Raw genomic sequence first — 27468 nt, forward strand, 5'->3', positions numbered from 1 at the left:
CTAAAGATGATTGGTCCAGTCCATCCGTCAGGATGACGTTTTGACTGCTCATTGGCTGCAGCTCTGCCCATCGATGCTGCGACTGAAGCACCAACGGTAATAATGTCGCCCAGTGACCTAGTATTAAATAAAGCGACGGTTATGTAGCGGCGGATTATAGCATCGGCGTTGACGTTTTGAAAACTACCAGTACATTCAGGAAGACTTGACAGCGTCGAAAATCTACTAAAAAAGGCAATCAATCATCCCGCAGCGATTTTGTTTTTGTATAATTTCCCGGATCATGCTGAAATCTGAAGGAAAGCGCATAAGATAAAATCATCATTTGCCTTGAGCAGCGCTGCAGTGCGATCAGTCTGGATTTCAGCAGCTCATTGATCTACAATAACACACCGCATCGGCCTATAACTGCTTTGTCGCGGTTTAGTATAAAGGTTTAGTAGAGCGGAAGTCATTGGTTCGCAGAGGACTAAATTACAGTTAAACTGGTGAGTAAGGTGTTGACGGCATCACGCTGTGTCTGGTAATACAGTAGCTTGGGAGGGATGTCGATCATAGTGACTGCAGGATCAGTCATTCAGAGGGAGTCTGATCAGCAGCGTGTGCTCGTGTTTCGCTCAGTAAGCTGAAAGACGAAAACTTGACCAGAAGATAAACAATTCACCGCTTGTAATGATTGCATCGTCATTTTACTAAGGGCATAGATTGAACCGAAACGTTTAGTCTCGGATATTTTTGTGTGAAACGTATAGTGATAAATATTATCTTGAATGGTTTTATTAAAAAAGTCACCATAATAACTGAACCTGCAGGTAACGTACAGTAACAGGTGCGCAGTAGTTTGGCCTCTTAATAGAGTCACGTGGAAATATAATATCCTGGGTCTTTTATTCAGGCAGGTAGATACAGAACACGTGCGGGTGTTTAGTGTCCTTGCGTTTACGGTAGGAGAATGTTTTTTCCAAAATATTGAAACTTCCCTCTAATTAGAGAGAGTGTCCTTTAAAAATTAAATATATAATCCAGATGAAATTTAAAAATCATTATTTATTTCTCATGTTGGTCCAAACCGTACGATGTTAGAACAGAGAGACTTAGTCACCATTCGCTTTCATTGTTTCTTTTGTTCATACAGTCAAAGTGAATGGTGACTGCGACTGTCATTAGTGATTTTTTTTTACCTGAGAAAGTAGTCATATTTTGTATGGTAACAGATGAGAATTAGGTTGAGTAAATGATGATGGAATTAGATTTTGGGATGCTGTCCCTTAAAGATTCATGCATTCTTCTCTTGCAGGGATGGACAATGCCCATACAAAGACGGTTGAGGAGGTGCTGGGATATTTCGGTGTCAATGAGACAACAGGACTGAGCTCTGAGCAATTAAGGAAGAGCAGAGAAAGATGGGGACCCAATGGTACTACATGCTTTGCAAAATAAATAAATAAATAAAAATACAACGTGTTTTATGCAATATGAACAATAAATAATTTCATTATGTGATTATTAACTTTTTTTTTTTCTGCCCATTTTTCTTTTATTTTGCTATAACCTGTGCCACAGAGTTACCTGCAGAAGAAGGTGAGCTGCTCCATTGGGTTTTGTGTAATTATTAGCAGATCTTTCATCATATACTCTAAGCTAAAAGTCTCTCTGAGCTTACCACTGTGGCATGGGAGATGCTGGTTGTGTAGATAATTAGTTATTATTGGATTCCCTTGAGGAGGCTGGATGAGGTTTGCATTCTGTTTGTAGCTGAGTAGATCTTGATTGAATGTTTCTTAAAGATTTATTTGTAAAGGTTTTTTAATTTTTTACATGTTTCAGGTTTTAGTGTTCTGATAGCTCTTTTTCACTTGATGGAAAGTCACCTTGTTCAAACTTTGTGACCACTGTAGGTCTTTATAATCTTTGTTGTGTTTACAGGTAAGTCACTATGGGAACTTGTTCTGGAGCAGTTTGAGGATCTGCTAGTTCGGATTCTCCTCCTTGCTGCCTGCATTTCCTTTGTAAGTATAAATCAAAGACTGTGTTTACTCTCACAATGTTAAGCAAGAGTAGTGCTGGCACAGAACAATAGCACAAGCTTTTCACATTTATTGATACCAAACACAGATGCATTAATTCTACAAAACTCTAGCAATCTTCATCCATCCACAAATACTACTGCCAAATGGATAGATAGATAGCTAAATAGATATATTTGGGACAATTAATTATGGAAAAAATAACATGTTAAAATTATTAATGTATTTAACGGACCTTGGCCCGACCCAGAGCTGTACGTGATTTTACATTGCTCGCAACAGTTGTTGACGAACATGATGCAGGACCATGACTGACTGCATGATGTAGCCCAGGGATAAGCAACGTCGGTCCTGGAGTTCCGCTGCCCTGCAAAGTTTAGCTCCAGCCCTAATCAAACACACCTGAACAAGGTAATCAGTGTCTTCAGGATTACTAAGGCTACAGGCAGGTGAAGTTTTTTTCAGGGTTGGAGCTAAACTCTGCAGGACATCGGCACACCAGGACCGACGTTGCCTATTAGAATGCAGTGTTACATGCCCCTAAAATTCAAGATATGGCATAATCGTCTTCTATTTATATCATATGATATAGTTAAGCATATCACACGAGCAAGAGGGTTTTTTTCTTGAAAAATCTGCATGATTGCAAATATAATATGGATTTTAATGAACAGTTCGATAAACAATAAGTTAAAGTTGCACTGAGCGAATTTTGCCAAAAAAACGTTGATATTTGAAATCACCAAAACAAACACGCCCATACCCCAACAGGACCTCGCCCCTATTTTGCTAACTCCGCCCCACACGTGCATACACAACTATGGCAGCGATGATGAGGGAATCTGCTATGCCTGCCAGCCATATGCATATTCAAGCAAAAGCCAACACATATTAGTTGTGTGAAACGAAAGCAAAATGAACGTAACTCGCCTATTAAGAAGAAACAAAGCAACCTCAGCATCTGATTCCAGGCCTTCCCGCTCCTTGAGTTCTCTCCACTGCTGAAAATGGCCTTACTGTAGCTAATTTAATAATTTATCTTATAAATCAGTTACTTAGGTGAAAACGAAATTCATATAAACTTCAAAGGAACTCATTAATACCCATTTCTTTTTAAGCATATCTTCTTTTTCTTTTTTTTTTTGAGTTCAATAAAGATATTTGTGTATAATCATTAGTTTAGCTTAATCCTTGCGGTTTGCAGGCACAAGCTTTGCATATACAAATGTTCACACAAAAATTATGTTTGCACTAAATTTAAGATAAAGTTTAGAACCAACTCAAAGTTTCATTTAGAACAATTTAGATCTTTAAATGCAAATGTACGTGTCTGTAACATTACAGTCCACTGTAGGCGAGCTGTGATGAAACCCAAGTGCAGTTTATTGATTTCCAGATGTGTACAGACTTGACTTGATCATACTTGGCTTGACAAGGAAACATGAAATTAACTAGAACTTGAACCTGAACATAAAACATGACACTCACCAACATTGTTTACAGGAAACAAAGCTAAACAAGGTACAATGGCAACATGAAGGCTATATATATATATATATATATATATATATATATATATATATATATATATATATATATATATATATATATCGAGTGATGGAAACGACAAATTTCAAATAATGGTTCATGCAGTCAGACGACGAATACAGTTAGTAGCTATGTTTCCATCACCCTATTTTAATGCACATTTTGAAGTATCGAATGAGATACGAGTGATGGAAACGACAAATTTCAAATAAAAATCTCCTAATTCGCAAAAAAGTTTTTATGCTCGCTTGAGGTGGTTTTTAACTTGTGCGAAAAACGGTTGGTGCGAATTATGGAAGATGGAAATGCATTTTGCGAATAAATTCCTCCAAGCACATCAAAAAGTCAAGTGACTTTGCACTATGGGATGGCAAAACCTGACTAACCAGTGGACCGATCTCATTCCACTTCATCTGAAATGTTGTAATGGTCATTCTGAAATGCACAAGCAAAGTCTGTCATCAAAGTATTTCTGTATAATTGCCTCCCAGAAATGTCTTACACGACTGCGTTCCCAAACAGCAGCATCCACCTCCGAAAGCAATGACCACATTCATTATGTTTGGATTGCTCGCTCTGAGGCACCAGTAATTTATTATATATGAAAATTATTATATTCTCCTTTTTTTCTTAGTAAACGTATAAACAAAAACAGACAATTCACAAATCAAATTCAGGAACCGTCACAACAGGAAAGAGCAGAAGAAGAGATGATCTATGCACCAATCCAAAACAAGAACAGAGAGTTCAGATGGTATGCAAGAGCTCGAAGAACCGCCTGCTTGTTTTAAATCAGCAGTGTGAGAAAGTTTTGGCTGACCAGCTATAAATTTGAACCGGTTTTTATTTTGGCTGATACCTGTTCCAGAATTGCACACAAACTGCATTGAAATCAAAATGTAATTTGTGTGAAATTTTTATGAAGTCTGTAAAGAGAAACGGGGAGGGATGGAGGCCAGGTCCATAAAGGGGAACAGGACCTGGATCATGGCATGTACTGTGGAGCGGGGGGTGGGGGGTGCCTGGGCTGTGGAGCAGTGGCATGTCTAGACCATGGAGCAATGATGGAAACCATGGACTGTGGAGCAGAGGTGGGCCTGGACCATGGAGTAGTGGAGGACCTGGTCTGTGGAGCAGTGACGAAGACCATGGTGGAGTTGACAGAGCAGGAAGCCAGGGCAGAGCAGAGGACCACCAGGGCAGAGCAGGCGGAGCTAACGGCCACCAGGGTGGAGCAGGCGGGACCAGTGATCTCCGCGGTAGAGCAGATGACCACCAGGGTGAAGCTGTCGGAGCAGGTGACCATAGCGCAGCAGATGATCAAGGTGAAGCCTGCGGAGCAAAGACCACCACAGGTCAGGAGGCCATGGCAGAACAGAGACATGGTCAGACTACCTAGCTGTGACAGAACAGGGAGAGAGTTCATGAGAAGCCTCCATAGCCGCAACATGACAGGCAAAATATCCTTGAATGGCCTCAGTGGCGTTAGCATTACAGGCAGAGAGTTCATGAGCGACCTCCATAGCCGCGTTATGACAAGCAGAAAATCCTTGAACTGCCTCAGTGGCCGTAGCATTACAGGCAGAGAGTTTGTGAGCAACCTCCATGACATGTTCAGAAACAGCCTCCATGACCATGATAGGATAGGGAAGGGGTTCAGGGACGGTCTCCTTGGCCGTGGCAGGACAGGTAGAGAGTTTATGACAGCCTCCTTGGCCTTGACAACGCAGACTGTGAGTTCAGAAACAGCCTCCTCACCTGTGACAGGGCAGACTGTGAGTTCAGGGACAACTTCTTTAGCCATGACAGGACTGGCAGAGGGTCTTTGTGTGACCCCTGTGGTCAAAACAGGACAGGCAGGAAACACACAGGTTGGTGCCAACACAGGACTGAGCTCTAGGGCTTGATCAGGCTCTGGGGCAGATTCAAGGACTTGCCCATGCTCTGGAGCAGACTCATAGACTGGAGCAGGCTCTGGAGTGGACTCATGGACAGAAGAGCAGAGTGTATGGCCATCGCCATAACACGGAGTGCGACTGACGTGGGACCACCTCAGAGACCCTCAGACTGGGTACCAACGCAGAGGTGCCAGCTGCTCGCATCGACACAAGTGGCATATCCTCCAAACTGGAAGCCAGTCTCATACGCCTAAGAATCACCCTTGTAGCCTCAGAGTGCTGTCCATGATGGCTAAAGACTCTGGCATGGCAGCATGATGGATTGAGAGTCTGGAGTGGCAGCAATAATGTGAAGAGGCTCTGAAGTGGTGGCCATGACGTGACTGAGCTCTGGCTTGGCAGGCATGATGTGAGCAGGCTCTGGTGTGGTGGTCGTGGCATGAATAAATACTGACATGACGGTTGGGGCGTGGAAATACTCTGGTATGGGAAATGCGGTATTGCGGGGCTCCTCCTCCACAATACCCACAGTAAAAAAAGAACCACAGAGCAACAGGGCATAATCAGTGTATTTTGCCAAAGTCCAGTTGGGGGTATGGAGAGGCATGAAACGAGAAATATTTTTGTTTAAACCAAAACGAAAAATGTCTTTAAGTGCTACATCGTTAAAATCAACTTGATCACAAAGTCCACAAAAGTCCTCCACATCATCCTCAATAGTACAATGGCCTTGGCCTGGGTTCGTATTTTGGTCTAGCATTCTGTAATGGGGGAACCACTGAAGGCGAGCGTAGTGAACCCAAATGCAGTTTATTGATATCCAGAAGTGTACAGACTTTCCTTCATCAATTGATCATTCTTGGCTTGACAAAGAAACATGAAAGGTAGTAGAACTTGAACCTGAACATAAAACATGACACTCACCAACAGCGCTTACACAAAACAAAGCTAACAAGGGACAATGGCAACATGAGGGATATATATATATCAAACAATAGGAGAACACATGATTATCACAACCAATGAACAACCAGAACACACAACGACATGACAATGAACCAATGAGAACATGACAAATTACAGGGTAAAATAAAAAAAAAAAAAAAAAAAAAACAAAAAAAAAAAACAAAAAATAAAAGACAAGATAAACCTAAGCAAAAAAACAAAACCCAAAAACCAGTGTGACGGTGTCTTTGCAACATATATATTACCTTATAGTTACTACAGTTTTGACAAAATTCGCACTGCCCATGTTTTGCATTACATATTCTCTCTCTTTCAGACTCTGGCCTGGTTTGAGGAAGGTGAAGGAACCATCACAGCCTTCGTAGAGCCATTTGTCATCCTCCTCATTCTTATTGCCAATGCCATTGTAGGAGTGTGGCAGGTACAGCCTGTGTAAATTGTTAAATACATCTTAAAAAAGTTAATATAATATATTTCCTGCCTGTGGATTAGACCGTAATGCAATACTAGATTTTACTAGATGCTACAATACTAATTTTGCTAGAAATTGCAACTCACTGTGTGTATGTTTCTATAGGAGCGAAATGCGGAAAATGCCATCGAAGCCCTAAAACAATATGAGCCTGAAATGGGGAAGGTCTACAGACAGGACAGGAAGAGTGTACAGAGGGTCAGAGCCAGGGAAATTGTGCCTGGAGACATTGTGGAGGTGGCTGGTAAGAATGAGAACTAGATTTCTACATCTCTTTTTTTTTAATTTGCCAAAATAAAATGCATTTAATGAGAGCATTTCTGTCATTTATGTCCCAGTTTCCTTTCATAATTTTTGTTAAACTAATTAGTTTCCCAGAGGCTGGAGTAAGAGTTGGTAGAAAATAAAATGGTGGATTGTAGTAGTTTTTTTCTGTAAAGCAAAAAAGAGATGACTCTCAAAGGACATGTCTGGAGATAATTTTAGGACATTGCTGAATAGAGATGGCTATGTTCTGATTGTTTGTAGAAGCCAACAAAAACAGCCTAGCACGGTCTGTCTCAGATGTATTAAGGATGTTTCTCAACAAAATAGCCAGCTGTTCCCACAGTTAAGCAAAGTATTTGCTAAATGCATGTTTGGCAGAGTTTGATTCAATCCAAATAACATGCACATTGATTATTCGAAGTAATGACTCCCATGAGACTGCTGCCCAAAACATCAAAGGTCCCCACCATATTTAAAATTTGGCAAGAATATGTGGGTTTCTCTAAACTTTATGCAAAATTACTCATCAGTCCATTTAACTTTTTCACTGATCAGGGTTTCAGCCTCTTTAACCAGGCCTCTTTAACCCTCTGTATCTTTTGTGCATCAATAAAACACTTCCATTTTGAAAGTACTGCCAGAAATTCCAGGTTTATGAAGTTTGTTTTAAATACTGTTTACATTTTTGAAATTGTGCTTGGGCTTTAGGCCAGTTATGCAGTAAACTGTCCTACCATTATTGTTGGTGAGCTGTGACTTGCAGCCACAGTTCCTTTTGCATCAGTGAAGTTTTTCCAGATTTATTTGCGTATGTTATTTTTATAGACTATTTCCCTGGATGCATTTAATTGTGCCTCATTCTGTGTAACTGATGCACCTGCAACTGTGGCACTTGGCATCTTTGGAACACTGTTAGTTGCCTCCTGTTGCTTTGAAAACTCACATCAAAGTCTTAATTGTCTGACCCCATTTATAGCTGATGTATGATGCTAATTGGCAATCAACCTGCAGCTGCATTTGTAATTATGATTTGGTCACTTCAAAGTAAATCTCTTATTCATTTACATACATGTAAATGTAAAATGTAAATGTAAATACATAGTGAGGTCTGAGAAAATCTGAGTATTCAAAATATATGGTAAACTTGAAAAAAAAAGAGATTGTTTTACTTATTTAATCATTTATCCATCCATCTATCCATTCTCCTCATATGAGGGTCACAGGGAGGATTTTAAACCGTTTAAAATAAATTAAATGATGTCACTAATCAAATAAGCAAATATGTGACATTGACAATGTGAACTCTTTTCAGTTCAGTCATTCACTCAAATTATTATGCTGATAATACCTAATGTATTTGTATTTGTTGTGCGCGCGCACGCGTGTGTGTGTGGTTTTTATTATGAGATTTGACGGAAAGGGTTAAGACCCAGTCTCAGAATTTTCTTGGCCCTCCACTCAAAGTTCTATTCTTAGAATCCCAAAGTGAATGAATAAAAATAAGGTTGACGTCTTTTTTGCTTTCGATCTGTATGTTGACTGACATTGGTTTCTAAATATAGACTGTAAAGTATGGGGTGCTAATCAGCAGTATTGTAGTTTAAACCTCAGAGTCCCACTGTAGCAAAATGACATTAGTTATTTACAGCAATTAAATAATACCTTTTTTCTATATTCCCATCATTTAGTGATAGAAAATCATCCCAATACAAACTCTAAAATGCAGAAATGCTACAGTTCCTTTTGTATGTAAATAACACGTTAGGGCACAGTAAATAATTTACATTTTCAATGCCTTTACTGCGTACATTGTTCTTATCGCATAACGTGCCTGATAAAAAAATGACACGAGTCCCTCTTTTTTTAACACCTGCTTTTCTCCAGTTGGTGATAAAGTCCCAGCAGACATCCGACTGACCTCCATACGCTCTACTACTTTGAGAGTGGACCAGTCCATCCTGACAGGGGAGTCCGTATCCATCCTAAAACACACAGACCCAGTGCCTGACCCCCGTGCCGTCAACCAGGATAAGAAAAACATGCTGTTTTCTGTAAGATTATCTGGAGTGATTATGTTAGTTATCTGTCCATCTGCAGCTATTCTTTATGAATTTCGAGTTTTGTTTTCGTTGCCTGTGGTAATTAGGTATTGGATTAAACATGGCCAGATGCGGATGTGTATTATTGTTTGTGTACTGTAGTGGATTATGTCCGGCAGTCGATTCTGTGTGTTGAATAAAACATCACTCATATTGTTTGCTCCCACATGGCTATAGACTGACTCATCACATCACACAGACTTTGAGCTCTCAGATGGATAATGACCAGAGAGTACCAGCCTCAAAGTCTCACCCCTCCCTCCCACCCACACACAAACACTAAAGCCTCCATTACTTCTGTCCCACTGAGAAAGTCTAATAGATGTCTGGCCATGTAAGGACAGGAACATAAACAGCGACTTGGAGGATCCATCCAAAGTGAAAAGCAAAACAATAAATTAAATGTCTTTACATGTCACACAATCAGGCTCCAAAATTGACTTTTTGTCTCAGATGACAATGATAGGTGTGTTATAAAAGTACTTATGTAATACCTACTACTAGAAGCTATGAAGTACTATGAAGCTGTATTTTATTTATCAAAATGTAATTATTTTATACAGACATGTAATTATTTTATTTTAATCACGTCATTTATAAATTAGAATGTAAATAATGTATTATGTCAAAACTCTTGTACAACTGGCCCTGTAACAGTTTTATTCAAGTATTTATTTTGTACCCTGGATCATTCCATACCTTAATAAAATTACTCTAATTTAAATTAATCCATACTGTGTGTTTATGTAGGGGACGAACATTGCAGCAGGGCGTGCGATAGGTGTTGTAGTGGCCACAGGTGTACACACCGAGATCGGGAAGATCAGAGATGAGATGGCAGCCACCGATCCAGAGAGAACCCCTCTACAGCAGAAACTAGACCAGTTTGGAGAGCAGCTCTCTAAGGTAGGAAACTCAATTTTCTGTGCTCACTCTTTTTTATTTTTACCTTCACTCCATTTGTTTGTCGAGTGACTATGCTATGTCTATGTTTTCTGTGCATGTTATGGAATTTTTTTGTTTGCATTTCCTTGCTTCATTTGTCGCAGTGTGCATTGTAAAGCAGAGGAATATGCTCAGTGTGATTCTCCATTTCCAGTTTGACAAATGAACTGGAAGTGTGATTTTTGATTCTTGATTCTTGATTAAGCTACATGTGATTAAAAATACAAAATGTTAATATTTATTTCTGAAATATGCAACATAATAAGGTCAACAATTTAGCATATATTTATTCTTACATGCAACTTTTTAAAAACTTGTTGGCTTTTAATATATACTGTGCAGCATTGAGAAATGTTATTTTCAGCTCTCAGTCTACTAAACTATAAACTAAAAGGCAAACCATTTCAACGAGTAAAAAAAAAAACATAAAAAATCTGTTGCATATTTCATATTCTACTGTTTTGCATAATTTTGCTATTTCCCGCTATGCTTGAACTCAATGCACCTTGAGTTTTTTTTAGAGCACATCATTTGCACTGCGATGGTAATTTGCCATTTTTGTTTCTCATTATTGTACCTCATTATTTTACTATTTCAGTCCTTTTTGCACATTTTTACTATTCATGAACTCACTGCACCTTTTTTATTTATACACATTGCCATTTACACTATAACTGTCATTCTGCCATTTATTCGTCATTACCACTGTTCCTGCACCCTCAATTATTTTTATACTTTGTCATTTGCTTTTAGCTTATCTCTTGCCGTCTATACCTCATACCATTTGCGCTTGCACTATTATTTGAATAATTTTTAAACTGTATTTTATTGGCTGTGTACTTGTACTTTGCCCAGTGAAATTGAATGTAATCTAATCTAATCTAGTATTCCACTCCAGTAAAAGCCTGCATGTTAAATGAACCAAAAAATACATTTACCTTCGAAATTAAAGTGTTTTACAGCAGTATGTCATTGACTGATCCTGTCATTTGCTTCATAACTGTTTGCATTCATTCTGTAGCAATTTGGCAGCATTATCGAGCTCCAGAGGTTGAGCAGGAAGTAGGTGTTTAAGTGTGAGCCATTCACTCTCTCTCTTTCTCTGTCTGAGTGATCACAGTGATCTGTGTGGCGGTTTGGGCTATTAACATCGGTCACTTCAGTGACCCAGTGCATGGAGGCAGCTGGCTGCGTGGAGCTGTGTACTATTTTAAGATCGCCGTGGCTCTGGCTGTAGCCGCCATCCCTGAGGGTGCGGAAATCTTAACCTATTTCTTTCTCTCTGCCAGAGCCAAATTATCAAAATTTCCTTTTCCCAACTACTGTATATGGTGGGGTCCAGAAGTCTGAAAACTCATTGACAAACTGAAATGAAAAATTTTAACCTGGAAATGAACAGAATATTTTAGGATTTTGAAAAATGTAAAACATAAAGAAAAATGTAAAGTTAAGACAAAGTGAAGAAAAAGATTTAAAGATTTTTGGATGGTTATGGACCCTTTTCACACTCCCTGGTTCTCAGAATTGGAACTTCTGGTCATACTTTGGTATACTTCTATAGTAGTGAATGGAAACTGTAACAAAAGCAACAATATTTTTATGACTTTACCAAAGAGGAAAAAAATAGTTTGATTAAGACTAAATGAAAATGGGAAATGTTGCATTGCTGACTAGCTGAAGTATAATAATATCAAAATTAAAATAAATTTAATTCAATTCATCAATTTAAACTAAATGAAAACGGAAAAATGTTGCATTGCTGACTAGCTGAAGTAAAATAAGTTAAGTTATTTGTTAATATATTTCTTATATATTTTACTTCAAGTAACAATATATATTTTTAATGGTTTTAGTTTTAACTGTAATAACCCAGGCACAACATTAACTATTGTTCTGTGGAATAACTGTGGAAACACATCATATCTGTGAAAAGGATCCATTAATCATGTGAACTCTCTTGTATAAAAGGTCAGATGCATTTTCTTTTATTTTGAAATCATTCTTGCGAACACAAACATCAGGTTTTACGTGCAGCTTGAGTGCTGCTTTCATCAAAGCCAAAAAAAATGTATGTTCAAGTTTGCTGATAAAATAACTTGTATTGAACCGTTAGAAAAAAGTGCACAATAGAAACCCACTGTGTTATAAAGCTTTTTGAAATGGCAGTATATTTTAAATTTGTGTACATATAAAATACAGCATTTAAACATGCATGGGTTGATTTTCTTAAAAAATTAAGAAAGGATTAAGAGCAATATTGTTTAATATCTCATTGTAAAATGGTACACTCCTCTCCCTTTTCTCGTAACTTAATCACTGATGTCTTTGTTCTTTCTCACAGGTCTTCCTGCTGTCATCACCACATGCCTGGCGCTTGGCACACGGCGCATGGCCCGCAAAAATGCTATAGTCCGTTCCCTCCCATCTGTAGAGACACTTGGCTGTACCTCCGTTATCTGCTCTGACAAAACAGGCACTCTTACCACCAACCAGATGTCTGTCTGCAGGGTGAGAGAGACTTGTGTCCAGTGCAACAATTTTACTCTAATACTTAAGAAATTCTAGATTATGTAGTTGTAAGATAATAATATCTAATAGTGTATAATAATTCTAACAAATGCATTGTGGGATTTTATTATTCTATGGTAGCTAGAAAATTAATAACATGGAATGATGCTCTAAAACAACAGATCAAACTTACTAATCATGTTTGTATGTGTGTGTTGTGCATGCTTGGCTGTGCATGTGTGTTTGTCTGGGTGCAGATGTTTATTGTGGACATCATCGCAGGTGAGAGGTGTTTACTGAACGAATTTTCAGTAACTGGATCTACTTATGCCCCTGAAGGAGAAGTGTGAGTTTATTTCACATTTAAACAACACACACACACACACATACACACACACTTCTCTTCTGACCTAACTTTTGGTTTGCTTAAACATTTATGTGATGTCTTTCACAAGACTTGCTCTCTTCTCCTAATCGACCCCTTTTTCTCACTTACCATTATTCTCTCTATTTTCAGTCCTCAGTTCTCTGTTTGCGGTCCTCCTCCAATCCCTCCCATCCTTTTTTTGTCTCTGTTTCAGGTATAAGGACGGTGTACCGATACGCTGCAGTCAGTATGAAGGGCTGGTGGAAATGGCCTCTATCTGTGCCCTGTGTAACGACTCTTCGCTGGACTACAGCGAGGTGCGTGTGCACATCTACATACTCTCTCTGTCATCATGAAGCTGTAGAGACCTCATTTTCTGTTTCCTCTCTGAAAATCACAGAGTAAAGGTGTGTATGAGAAAGTGGGAGAGGCAACTGAGACAGCTCTCTGTTGTCTGGTGGAGAAGATGAACGTGTTTGACACAGACCTGAGAGGCCTCTCACCTGCTGAAAGAGCCACTGCCTGCTGTTCAGTGAGTGCTCATATTATTATATGTTGGCCTGCATAGAATCTCCACTCAGTGACAGCAGTATGATATTGTATATTACATGTAGAACTATCATAAACATAATTTTTTTATTTTTCTATATTGTTTATAGAAACTGTATGATGATTCTAAATGTATTTTTTCTTAAATAAATATATGAATATTATATGTGTTTTTCATTATATGTTATTTGTCAGCAACTCTGGCAGAATGGATTTCAACAATTCAAATATGTTTGAAAATATTCTCTTTATTCTATATAGTTTATTTGTCAAGAGTAGATGAATATATATTTTTGTGTGACATATTTTTTTTACAGAGTTGCTTTTTTAATGTTTGTAAAACATTATTCTCTCAGGTCATAAAGCAGTTAATGAGGAAAGAGCTGACTCTGGAGTTTTCTCGAGACAGGAAGTCCATGTCTGCTTTCTGCACTCCAAACAAACTCACTCGCTCTGCTTCAGGTGCCAAGATGTTTGTCAAGGTCTGGTTTTCATCTCTCTTTGAAGCTTTCTCTTTTTCCATTCTTTTCATTTTGCATTTTTGTCAGAGGATCACTGATTTTTTTTTTTTTTTTATTATAACTGTTCCACTATTTGTGACTCTTCCAGTCTTCAGTGTCACATGATCCTTCAGAAATCATTCTCATGCTGATTTGATCTGATTTTATTGATGTTGACAACAGTTCTGCTGCTTAATGTTTTTGTGAAAATTTCTTTTTCAAGATTATTTGATGAATAGAACGTGTAAAAACACATTTGAAAATAGTAATCTTTTGTCACATTAAAAATGCCTTTATTGTCACTTTTGATTTATTTTGTAAATCTCAGTATTAATTGGTTCTTAATTTGTGAAATGTATCATTGTCCAACCATCTACAATTCTACATGCATTTTATCTCTTGATATTTATTTATTTACTTTCCTTCTGAATATTAATTGGTTCTCAATTCTTGAACTTTATCCTCACCTTCCTCACAATTCTGCATGCATTTTATTTCTTAATCCCGACTCCACAGGGGGCGCCAGAGAGTGTGCTGGAGCGTTGCCGATGGATACGGGTCGGAGGTGGTACTCGAGTGCCTCTGACCTCTGACCTAAGGGAGCAGCTCTTAAGCACAGTAAGAGAATGGAGCTCGGGACGTGACACACTACGCTGCCTCGCCATGGCAACCAGGGATTCACCCCCTGACCCTCGAACCCTGAACTTGGAGAACTGTGCAACCTTCATAGAATATGAGGTGAGCAAGTTAGTTGGGATAAATGATTTGGATAAGTTTAGGACTAATTCATTTGAAATTAAATGTAAAAAGTATTTAAATATCTATTTTTGAAAACTGTAACTTTCACCCTTTTTTTTTTCTACTTCTCTCAGTCGGATTTGACATTCGTAGGTTGTGTGGGAATGTTAGATCCACCCAGGAAGGAAGTGCTGAGTGCAGTGCGGATGTGCAGACAGGCTGGTATACGGGTCATTATGATCACAGGTGGGTTAAACACACACGTAGAGGTGATTTTAAAGGGATTGTTCACCTATCATTTACCTCCCCGTATGTTGTTCCAAACCCATATGACTGTGGTTAATTCTGACCCTTTTGGATCTTCTGTTCTGAGTTTTGATTACCAGGACTTTCAGTGTATTAAAAATATTTGAACCTCTCAGGTTTCATAAAAAATTTATCGTTTTGAAGATTAACCAATGTCTTTTGGTTTTTGAATGGCATGATTTTAATCAAAAAGCGCAACCTCAGTGAGAAATTAAGGTCTAAATCCAAGACCGTCTATTATCTAATAGTGCCTAGGCACGGTAAACACAAACTAATATGCATGTGAATTTCAATCTAAGGTCTTCTTCCTGTGTTGGTTTGTGTAGGTGACAATAAGGGCACTGCCCTGTCTATCTGTCGTCGAGTGGGCATCATCACTGAGCAGGAGGAAGAGGAGGCTGAAGGTGGGCCGTTTGGCAGCGGCCTCACAGGACGGGAGTTTGATGAGCTGCCTCCCCACCTGCAGCGACAGGCCTGCCGCACCACCCGCTGTTTCGCCCGCGTCGAGCCAACGCACAAGAGCCGCATTGTAGAATATTTGCAAAGCCTCAGTGATATCACAGCGATGGTAAGTGTTACTAGACCCAAGAGAGTGCAAAAGTGCAGAAGACTTGATTTAATGAAAACTCACACTTGCGTTTTCTGTCCAGACGGGCGATGGTGTGAATGATGCCCCTGCTTTGAAGAAGGCCGAGATCGGCATTGCTATGGGCTCAGGCACGGCTGTGGCTAAATCTGCTTCAGAGATGATTTTGGCAGACGATAACTTTTCAACCATCGTAGCTGCAGTGGAGGAGGGCAGAGCTATTTACAACAACATGAAACAGTTCATCCGTTACCTCATTTCTTCTAACATTGGAGAGGTAGTCTGGTAAGTACAGACAAAAATCACTGTAAAGCCGTGGTCACACTATACTTTGAGCATACAAAATTTCTCTGGACACTGCAATTGCTCTGGGTGTGTGTTCACAGTGTGTGTGTGTGTGTGTGTGTTCACTACTCACTGCTGTGTGTGCACTTGGATGGGTTAAATGCAGAGCACAAATTCTGATTATGGGACACCATACTTGGCTACATGTCATGTCACTTTCACTTTCACTAACAGTTGTAATATGACATGACACTGTCAACATCTTATCAAAATTGATTGTATACACAAAAACTAATGTTAAGAACTATTGTTGGAGTCATGAGATCATTTATTGGTGTGTATGTATATATGACTTGTAAATATATTTGCTGTATTTTGTTATAGATTTGAGATATATATGTGTATTTGTTTAAAAGATCTTCGGGGTACTAGGGGTATTACGGTAATACATGTTTTAATGAGCACAGGTGTTGCTTGGTAGCACATGGCACTGAGGAAGGGTTAATACCTGAAAACATTCTGCACTTGCACTTCGTTGCACATATATTTGTGACCTCTGAGCAATAAATGAAAAAAGCTTTTTAGCTGTATTTGGACGAGTGCGGATCTCTTTCATCTTTGCATTTTTGTATTTTTTGGATCTACGCACCTATTGTTTTTTGCCTACTGAATTTTTGGATAAGTGTTTGGCACTACGACCTTTTTGTGGATTGCATCTTTTCAATAAACATATCTAGAAGGAAATGAAATGCCTCCAAAATATGTGTAAAGGAAATTGTTCACCCTAACATGAAATTCCTGCGAAGCCCCCAAAAGCGATGGTTAAAATGTGAAAGTTTCCTGGGGGATTTTAATACTTTTGCAAGATAATATAAAGTTTAAAGTTTCAGAGAATGCATATTTTTTCCATCACCATGTCCTCTTCCCAGATTCCCATTGAAATTACTGCATTCCGCCTGGAAAAAATAGCATTTTAAGCATTGCATGTTTCTCTCTGTCTCTCAGTATTTTCCTGACCGCTGCTTTGGGAATGCCTGAGGCTCTGATCCCAGTCCAGTTGCTGTGGGTCAATCTAGTGACGGATGGTTTCCCAGCTACTGCTCTTGGCTTCAACCCTCCAGACCTGGACATCATGTCCAGACCCCCACGCTCACCTAGAGAACCACTCATTTCGGGTTGGCTCTTTTGCAGATACCTCATCATTGGCTGTGAGTCATTTACACACACCACTCCTTGTTATTATAATTAAAACCTTTCATTACTGTATATAGAAAGAATAATGTTATTGATCAGTTTAGATCAGATTCTATAATACACAAGTGTAGTCATTATTTTTTTCATTTCACTTAATGATGCATAAAAAAAAAAACTTCTTAGCCATAATATTTAGGTATCCACTAAAGTGCATGGTTTTTCTTAAATTTAAAATGTGGTATAAATGAGAAATAGATCCATTTTATCCTCAGGTGTCTTAAACAGCTTTGTGTGAGGTGTGCAGCAGTGATTAGATTTGGTCTGAGCTATCTGGTCCATTCTAATCCAAACATGATCAGCGATCACACCGATATTTGTGTCATCTTTCACTGCTATTTTGTTCAAAACTAAATCCCTTTTTAATGTACTAGCAAATCAAAACAAATTCAACAAAAAGACCAATGAAAAGCTAAAAAGGTTTTCACTCCAATTAAGTATTGAAATATAAACTGTCATAAAAAGTTTTTTTTTATTTTAATGTGGGATTTATTCAAACATACAATAAATGAGACATTGCTAACAGGTTAAGTAAGAATATAATAAATATGTAATATCGTGCGTATCTGACACAGAACATTAAAGAGCGGAAAAATGGTGTTTAGTGTTTGTATTTCAAATTGACAGAATGTGAGACTTTGTTTCATGTCAAAAGTAATAAAACACAAAGCTTATTCCCACTTTTGGATGGGAGATGCGGTCCTCAAGTAAAAGTGAAATTGTTGTTCATGTGTCAGCAGAAAACAGCATAGACTAAAAGATTGATCTTGGATTTTCAGAATCGATGTTGGTTCATTACAATGAAGATCGATTATAATCAGTTAATCAGTATTGTCAACCCAGCCCTAGTAAACACAAGAGAGCAGTCAACAAGCTGAACTTTCACACACTTTCATTAAGAGCACAAATTCAATTTAAAAGAGCCAGTGAACTCACTCTGCAAATGTTGATTTGATAAGTTGCATATCTTTCACTTTCTCTGTCTGTCTTGTAGGTTATGTAGGCGCAGCAACAGTCGGAGCTGCTGCCTGGTGGTTCATGGCAGCCCATGATGGACCAAAGCTAACTTTCTACCAGCTGGTAATAAAAACAAAAACAAAATCATTTACTGCAGTTTCAAAGAGTACAGTTTTGAGTCTTGTTTTGTCTTAAATCAGAAGGTTTATCATTTTTGTCGACCCTGTGTTAAATATAATTTTTTTTCTGTCGTTTCTTCTATAGTCTCACTATCTGCAGTGCAGTGAAGGTCATGCTGAGTTTGCAGGAGTGCAGTGCTCAGTGTTTGAGTCTCCATACCCCATGACTATGGCGCTGTCTGTGCTGGTCACTATAGAGATGTGCAATGCCCTCAACAGGTATGTGATTTTGTTTTTTTAAATCCTGTACTGTAATGTAATGAATATATATATATATATATATATATATATATATATATATATATATATATATATATATATATATATATATATATATGTATGTATATATATATATGTATATGTATATGTGTGTGTGTGTGTGTGTGTGTGTGTATATATATATATATATATATATATATATATTATATATATATATATATATATATATATATATATATTTATATAGTAGCGGGGTGAAGTAGGACACGACACGAGTATGAGGGTAAGTTCCCCGAAGGGTGGATTTTTATTAAAAGAATCGGCGGTGAGGTGGTTTGGGTGTTCGGTGCTCGGCGTCTTGTCTGTGAAGTGCTGCTAGTGCAGTGTGGGTCCGTGCTCTCCCGTGGCGTTGGGGCTGGCGGTCACACGCTGCTTTCTAGAGGCAGAGGAAAAGACAAAGTTAGCCGGCTCTCGTGGAGACATCTCTCACCTCTGTGCCCGCTTGTGTGGTTTAATTGAGCTGCGGCTGATGGCACGCAGGTGTGGCCGCTCAGCCCGTGATGAGTAGGCGCAGGTGTGCCTGCGCCGTTGTCAGGGCGATGCTGATGAGTGCTCGGGACACACGTCACAATATATATATAGTTTTGACTTGGTATTTTCATGTCAAAGTTACAAAAAAAAAAAGAGATTCAGATTTTTTTTTTAATGGTTTTAAAAGTCTCTTATCCTCACCAACACTGCATTTATTTAATCAAATATACAATGAAATAAGTAGTATTGTGAAATACTATTACACAGGGATCCCACGGGTCCTTGAAATCCTTGAAAGTTTGTGAATCTGAAAAAAAAAAAAAAAAACATTTCAAGGCCCAGGAATGTTTTTGAAAATAAACATACATTGATATAGGTCCTTGAAAGTGCTTTAATTTATTTTAGTTTTCTGGAAAAAAAATCCATATTATTCCCTCTGGTCCGCTAATGTGTTATTTCAGCAACAATTTGTGATCTGTGCATACTGGCTTGCTTGAATTATGTTTGTTACGTGTGTTTACATGTTACTAGCTAAACTCTGCAGGAAAGTGGATCATGTTGGCCAGATTTGAGGATCCCTGCGTTAGAGTGACCATATGTCCTCTTTTTCCAGGACATGTCCTCTCTTTGGACCTAAAAAAAAGTCTGGGATTCGACTTTTGCTTTCTACAATGGCCAATCATTGTGTGCGAGGGACTGTTTTCTTAATCCCGCTCCCGCTGAATTTCTGATCATTACACCCAACTCCCATTATTTTTGTGTCCAGTGTACACATTCTAATATTGAACTTTTGATTTTGCGATCACGCACGCTCTGTGTAAAGGAAGATCATATATTTGTCAATGAGCTCAGGATCTGTTGAGCAGCAAATCCTCCAGCATGGTCTATCAGCCATCTCTCGCTCCTCTCAACCCGTGATCAGTCAAATCTGACTCCTGCAGCTCGTGTTGAATGCAAGGCTGCCAAGTCTGCATTTTTTTCCTTTGGAATTTGGCTACTTTTAAACGGTTAATGGGTTGATTTTCCCCGTGGATTAAAGGTTTGAAATGTTGCTTTAATTACATTTGACTGAAACATTTTGCATTGAAACATTTTGCATTCTACCGATGATGAAACAGATGTTAAGTTTTATGAAGGACGGCCACTGGTAGTCAGCTTTTTAGCTGTGTTTATGATCAATATGCATAACGGTGACTGTAAAATATGTATTTTAGGTACGGAAATGACATACCTTCAGTTTTTAATATGTGGGATATGGTCATTGTGCTACTTTGGGCACTACTTTGACCACCAACCAACCACACCCCAGCCCCCCCACCACCCCAGCCCCCCCCCCCCCCCCCCGCCCCACCCGCACCCGCACTCACTGACCTCTTTTTGGAAAATGAAAATATGGTCACCTTACATGACGTTCACGCGCACACAAAACTACTACGATGGTCCCTCAACGTTTCACAGACACAATGAGACTATAAGCTGCTTAAGATAATGCTAACCCATGAATGTTAAACAAAAACTCAAAAAAAAATTAAAATCATAAAAATACATCTTAAAACATCCCCTAAAATCACAGGGATGTGATTTTCGTATTTTCTGACTCTGAGGGACGACCACTGATCTGTAATATAGAACATATATAGATCAGTGGGGATGACCCATGTGAGTCACGTAGATCCAAGTTTATTTTTATTTTTTTTATACTGCATGATGATTAAAATCGCGCAAGGGGAGGGGCGGGTAGGTTGGTTACTGCATGATGATTAAAATCGCGCAAATGGCCTTAAGCTATTACCTAAATAAACCGCGAAAAGAAACATCATGGATGGAATGGTCTTGAGAGCGCTGCACGAGCTCGCGGCGCCATCTGCAGGACAGTTCAAAAGCGTTCAAATGATTCAAAGCGCCAAACGCGAGCAGAATCAGCGCTGAAACGTGTTACTCGACCCAGTGACTTTTTATGAATGGCGGTTAGAATTTGAGATTGGTAGTGCTGTCATAAAATTCACAACGGTTGTCCTGTAATTATATAATAGGCTGTAGTGTGACGCGCTACATGTCTGCTGTTACAGTACTGTTTTCGGTTTCGATTCACTCTTAGTGCTGCGCTTGGTTTGAGCCGCTTTAATTTGCATTCGGGAACACAACATTCGTCATTAGAAACGTTTATAAATCTGTTGTTGTTTACAAAGACGTTTCAGTGTCACATGATCCTTTAGAAATCATTCTAATATGCTGATTTGCTGCTCAATAATTTCTCATTATTATCAATATTAAAAACAGTTTTGGTTCTTAATATTTTTGTGGAAACGATACAATTCAAACATTTGTATAATATTTAAAAAAAATAGAGAAATTAATAATTTTATTCATCATTCATGAAAGTGACAAAAAGTGAGTGAAGACTTTTATAATGATTTCTATTAATAAATGCATTAACGAATTTAATTAATATATTTGATAAATGCTGTTCATTAAACTTTATATTTATCAAAAAATCCTGAAAAATAAAGTGCCTCATCATTTGCACACAAAATATGAAGCAGCAAAATTGTTTTCAACATTGATAATAATCAGAAATGTTTTTTTGAGAGTCAAATAAATTGTAATGTTTTCTAAAAGATCATGTGTCACTGAAAACTGGAGTAATGATGAAGAAAATTCTGCTTTGCATCACAGGAATAACATTACATTTTATAATATATTAAAATTAAAAAAAAAATTGTATTTGTAATAATATTTCACAATATGTCCTTTTTTTTTTCTTTTTTTTTTACTTTATTTTGATCAAATAAATTCAGCCTTGATGAGCAGAAGGTACTTTAAATGGATAGTTCACCCAAAAATGAATAATCTGTCATCAATTACTCACCCTCATGTCGTTTCAAACCCGTAAGACCTTCATTCATCTTCGGAACACAAATTAAGATATTTTTGATGGAATCTGAGAGCTGTCTGACCCTGCATAGACAGCAACGCAACTGAAATGTTCCCAAGTCCAGAAACAAGGAGCAAGGAGAATTAATCCATGTGACATCAGTGGTTCATCCACAATTATATATGGATGACACAAAGCTCTTACGGGTTTGAAACGACACAAGGGTGAGTAATTAATGACAGAATTTTCATTTTTGGGTGAACCAACCCTTTAATAATAATAACGATTCTATGTACTTTACTATAATATGTTATAGTACTATTATAATATATAATTATATTGTTGTCATGATTTTTAAATGCTGTTTTTGTTTTTTTGTTTTTACAGGACAGTATATATTTTTACAATATAAGATATATCTTTAATGTGCTAAAATATATATATATATATATAATAATGAGTGCTGGGGGTGTTGCTTGTGGGCGTGGCTTGGGGCGTGGTCAGATTTTCCTTCTTTTTTGTCTCTAGCTGATCACATGCCTGACATGAGCCTAAGTTCTTTTTTTAATAAAATGCATGCAAAAGTTAATATCAGATCATTTTAGAATATAGAATAGGATGTACTGAATATTCTTCAGTTTTATGCAGAACACAAATACGACAAACAGAATATCAGATCTCTGTCATATGGCCAAAAATAAAGCTTTTTTGCATAGTTGTGTTTGACACATGAAAACTGAAACAATGTATCTTACAAGATAACACGATGTAACCTTGCTCTCACTTGAGATGTGTCCTCACATTAAGTCCTTGAATTTGAGGGTATCGGACCTGGAAAGTCCTTGAAATGTCCTTGAATTTGAAGTTAACCAAGGTGTGGGAACCCTGATTACAATTTAAAGTAGCTCTCTATTTTAATATATTTTAAAATTGAATTCATTCCTATGTTGGCATAGCTGCATTTTTAGCATCATTACCCCAGTCTTCAGTGTCACATGATTCTTCAGAAATCATTCTAATAGGCTGATTTACTGCTCAAGAAACATTTTGTATTATTAGCAATGGTGAATACAGTGCTGCTTATTGTTTTTGTGGAAACCGTGATACATTATCTGAACAGTGAACTGCTCTTATTGTCTTTGTGTGTATATGTTTCAGTTTATCAGAAAATCAGTCTCTACTCAAAATGCCACCGTGGTCAAACCCCTGGCTGGTGGGAGCCATCTGTCTCTCCATGGCCCTACACTTCCTCATCTTATATGTGGATCCTCTTCCAGTAAGTATGCGTCTGTGTGGCCAAGAATTTGGAAAGATGATGCAGAACAATCTCAGACAAATGCCTTTGCATATGAGGAATGTGTGTGTTCAGTAGGCAAGACTTGTGCATGCCTGTCTGACTTAAACTGCACTTAAAGTGGTTGCCTAATAAATCAAGGAAATTATGGATTTGCTATTAATTTCATCACTGATGATGAAAGGCTTCCCGAAAAAATCTAAGGAAATGTTTGAGGGTAATACAGGAAATCAGAAACCCCTCATAACTTATGTAGTATTTGTGACTTTATCAGTAGAATTGTGTGATGCTAAGGAAAAGATGACATCTTTAAGTATGAAAAATAAAAATGTGTTCTCTTATGAATAGGCTCTGCTTTCGCTCAGATATTGTTTGTGCACGTTCAGTATTTGTCATTGCATCACTGAAGACCATAAGAGCTTTTTTAATTCAAGAGTAGGCTTATCCCATCAAATGAAAGCAAGCTGATTATAGTCAGCCTTCTCTAGTTATTTTATTATTTAATACTTATTTGAGTTAAGTGTGTATTGTAAATATGCGTTTATTAAATTATTTTATTTAGTGCATTTGTTGTTTTTATATATAGTTCTACAATATAAGCGGATAAACCAGGCCCGGTTTAATTTTGTCCCATCCATTATCACTATGTCAGTCACTGCTATGTGAGGAACAGAGGGAATCGGGAATTTGTGACTTGCACAAAGCTATAGTTTCACTTTAGTAGGTTTCATTTGCACAGAAAAAACTTACTGGCACATTTAATAACTTTATGTTCTGTGGAAGAAGGTCAGTCAGAGGGTTTGGAACGATCTGAGTGTGAGTAAATGATGACAGGACTTTTATTTTTAAGTGAATTATTCCAGTAAATTCTAGCTGTGTCTTTCCCTGTTTTTCTCTCTAGGTCATATTTCAGATCCGGCCGTTGTCTTGGCCCCAGTGGGTGACTGTTCTCAAGATGTCTCTGCCTGTTATTTTGATGGATGAAGCCCTGAAGTTCTTGGCCAGAAACTACATTGAGCCTGGCAGCGATCTGCTGCTGGAGGAGGATGGAAATGCAACTAGAGGGGTGATTGGCAAGCTGCAACAGGCATTTAAGGGTGTGTCCTGGTCATTTGTGCTCATCTCTGGCCCATTGCTGGTCTGGATCTTCAGCCTGGACTCAGACATTACCAATATCTTTTGGGATTAGGAGGAGGAGTATGTGTGTGTGTGTGAGAACGTGTGTGAGTATGTCTGAGTCAGAGAGAGAGGCAGACAGAAAAGTGGCTGACATACAAAAGCAGTGTACACATTCAATGTAAAACGAATTTGGTGCTCAGTGTGAAAAACGGAGCAGTATGAATGAAATGCAGGACCAGGACAATCACAGATAAAGGAATGCTAGGGACAGAGAAAGGAAGGGAAATTGAATTCAGTCTTATAAAATGACAAGTTTTGTGCTCATGACCATCTTCTTCAGCTTAACTATGTGTCACTGGTTTTGCATTGGTCTTTAGTTTTTTTTTGTTTGTTGTTGTTGTTGTATTATTTATTTTGTTCAACACATATATCTGTATTCAATTTAGCCTGAAATTTTTATTTTAGTTTTATAAAATTAGTTGCTTTCTAAAGGCTATGTGTGTAGTTTCTGTATTACTAGCGACACCAGATGCCTTACATTTGTTTAAGGACCAGGTGAGACATAACAACATTGGCTCAACCGTTGGCATGAATTTAGCGGGACTGTCATTTAAACAGACCTATGAAAGATAGTGGAACCGCTTGGTACTGCTGTTGGCACAGAAATGACACACTTCCCTTTTAGGCAATGTCGCTCTAACACCCCAAAAGCATTGCAATTGTCTGTCACATTTCCCTAATTTCATTCTTTTTTTCACGTACATGTCTTCTTTGTAATTAAGACCAATTTTGTTGGGGCCTAAAACATTTTAATAAAATGTTTAATGATGTTGTTTTTAAGTCAAAGCAAGTTCAAAAAATAAATTCACCAGGAAGAGAGAAAAAATTAACCTCTGAAGGCATAATACCAAGCTCCATTAGTTCCACTTGTTTTGTTACTTCACTTAGTGCTTTGGATAAAACGCACATCTTTTTTTTTTTTAGCAGCATTCAATACTCTTGTTTTCTGCTGTTTTCTATTTAATTTTTTGTTTGGTACCCAAAACAATTTTTTTTTTTTTTTTATCGAGTCCTTAATTTCCTCAAATTCCCACAGTCCATGTCATGTGACAGTACAAAAAGCAGCGTCTTACCTGGAACGCTTGTAATTGTGTTACATTTTTGAAAACTGTCACTCTCTTATATGCCTAGTACTACTCAGCAATGCTTCAAATTGTAAATGATAAAATACTATTTACATTCTTCAACCCTGTGGCTTATGATCTTTTATTTGGGTATGCCAGCGATACTGTGCTTCATTAGAGCTGGTCATACAAGTCACATCCGCATGCGCTGTCTCATCTCTCTTTCCCTTTTTTGGGACCCTCATGCTCACATTGAATCATTACTTTCGAAATGAAAGTGGGATTTTCTGAAATTTTTTCAGTGTGACTGTTTTAGTTTTATTGCTGTGCCTGTATGGTGAGGAAAGTTGCTTTGCCTGCCTTTTCACTTCATAAAAGGATTCAATTTAATTTTTATTAAGACCAAACATCATCTGGTGTCCAGTCATTACATTCTGCTCGTCAGATGGAAGCTGAAAACTTTTGGCAGTATCTTGATCAGAGCCCAAAAAAGAATGTTTTGAGTTCCAGACAATTAATTGTTGTTAAGAACAGAGAAAAACCGGGAGTGATTAAGTTTAATTCCTTAAGGTGTCAAGTTCCAGGGGAAAAAGGGACAGGTTCATGTTCGTAATCAGTTTATTTCATGCCATTGTTTCTCCCATACATCTCTGAGTCTTATTTTATTGTTTGTTTTTCCATTTAAAACCATTCCACATAAAGGAGCTTTATAATATAGTGAAAACCCTGTTCTTTCTATTTATGTATTTTAGATTCTATTTATTTCCTAATTCTTGAAAAAGAATACATTTTGAATTTTGTAGTATTTTGTCATTCATACAGTTGATACCATAACTGTCATTTAATCGCTGTTTCATTAACAGGGACATGGAAAATGCTTCATGAAATGGAAAATAAACTCTTGATTTGAAATCCATTACCTGTGTGTTTTGTTTTGTTGTTTTGAAACATGTTGAAACAGATTATTCTTTTTTAAAAAATCTTTATTGAAATAAATACATTTATCACAATAAAAAAAAGCTTATTTCCAAATTATACCAGAGGAAATGTCAGATGCACAAAACAAGGTCTAAAGCATATCAGATAATATAAAAAATACATTAAATGATAAATAAAAATAAATATATATAAAAATGTAAGGATGTTCCCATGCTATACTTTTAAGCTTTTTAAGACTATTTAGGACACACATGTTGCATTACATGTAAACACGCCCCAATGACCTGGTCCACAAACATTTTAGTTTTGGTCCACATAGAGGCTCGTTGAATTTCTTCAGGGCACAAAGGATTTGAAAAGTTGCATGTTTTTTCTTCATCTGAGCATTTGAGCATCTGCAAATACAACGAAACATTGTAACTCATCTTGTGTAATATTTGCAAATGTACTGCATCCATCTATAACACTTTTCATTACCTGTAAGTTATCAATTAGGCCATGAATTTCGTTCTTGATTTTATTGCCATCTTTCTGGAATTGCACGTCACAGTTAAAGTAATTACTAAGATTCTGTAAAACTGCACACTTTGCCTGAGAAGAGAATAAAAACATATCAGATACAGTACAGTAGTTAAGCATTTCCAATAAACCAATTTATACAGTAGCTAAAAAGAACTGTCAAAAGTAAAATGTCAACCAGTAACTTACCGCTCTACAGGTGTTTTCAGAAGAGATAGTACTGCTTGGAGTAGGTGTGAACTAAAAATACAATTGGAATAAGCATTAGATTAGAAACCAACCACAAACGGATTAATAGTAATAACAAACACACACCTACATTTTCAATGTTTAACATTTCTATTATCCTGTCAGCCTGTATCCTTATATTTGAGCATGTTTCTGAACTGCTTTTGTCCAC

The 27468-nt window shown here is 37.7% G+C and overlaps 1 protein-coding gene across 4 annotated transcripts; it reads left to right on the forward strand.

The window, feature by feature from the left end:
* The first annotated feature begins 77 nt into the window (after nt 1–77).
* Nucleotides 78–26526, forward strand: LOC109044807 (sarcoplasmic/endoplasmic reticulum calcium ATPase 2-like). Of its 4 annotated transcripts, none has more exons than XM_042759433.1 (23): nt 78–96; nt 1298–1417; nt 1564–1581; nt 1927–2009; nt 6756–6860; nt 7017–7155; nt 9063–9229; nt 10028–10183; nt 11333–11474; nt 12564–12730; nt 12988–13076; nt 13312–13414; nt 13498–13629; nt 14003–14128; nt 14663–14884; nt 15019–15130; nt 15517–15758; nt 15841–16061; nt 17067–17269; nt 18307–18392; nt 18534–18667; nt 23232–23349; nt 24269–26526. In XM_042759433.1, the coding sequence occupies exons 2-23, from the start codon at nt 1300–1302 to the stop codon at nt 24554–24556; spliced, it is 3171 nt and encodes a 1056-aa protein (XP_042615367.1). In that variant the 5' UTR covers nt 78–96; nt 1298–1299; the 3' UTR covers nt 24557–26526. The 4 variants fall into 4 exon arrangements, with proteins under 4 accessions (XP_042615367.1, XP_042615363.1, XP_042615374.1 ...); XM_042759429.1 differs by lacking the exon at nt 78–96 and adding an exon at nt 103–488; XM_042759440.1 differs by lacking the exon at nt 78–96 and adding an exon at nt 602–620.
* The last annotated feature ends 942 nt before the right edge of the window (nt 26527–27468 follow it).

Source organism: Cyprinus carpio, chromosome A1, assembly GCF_018340385.1.
Source record: "Cyprinus carpio isolate SPL01 chromosome A1, ASM1834038v1, whole genome shotgun sequence".
In the NCBI taxonomy this organism is placed as follows: Eukaryota; Metazoa; Chordata; class Actinopteri; order Cypriniformes; family Cyprinidae; genus Cyprinus; species Cyprinus carpio.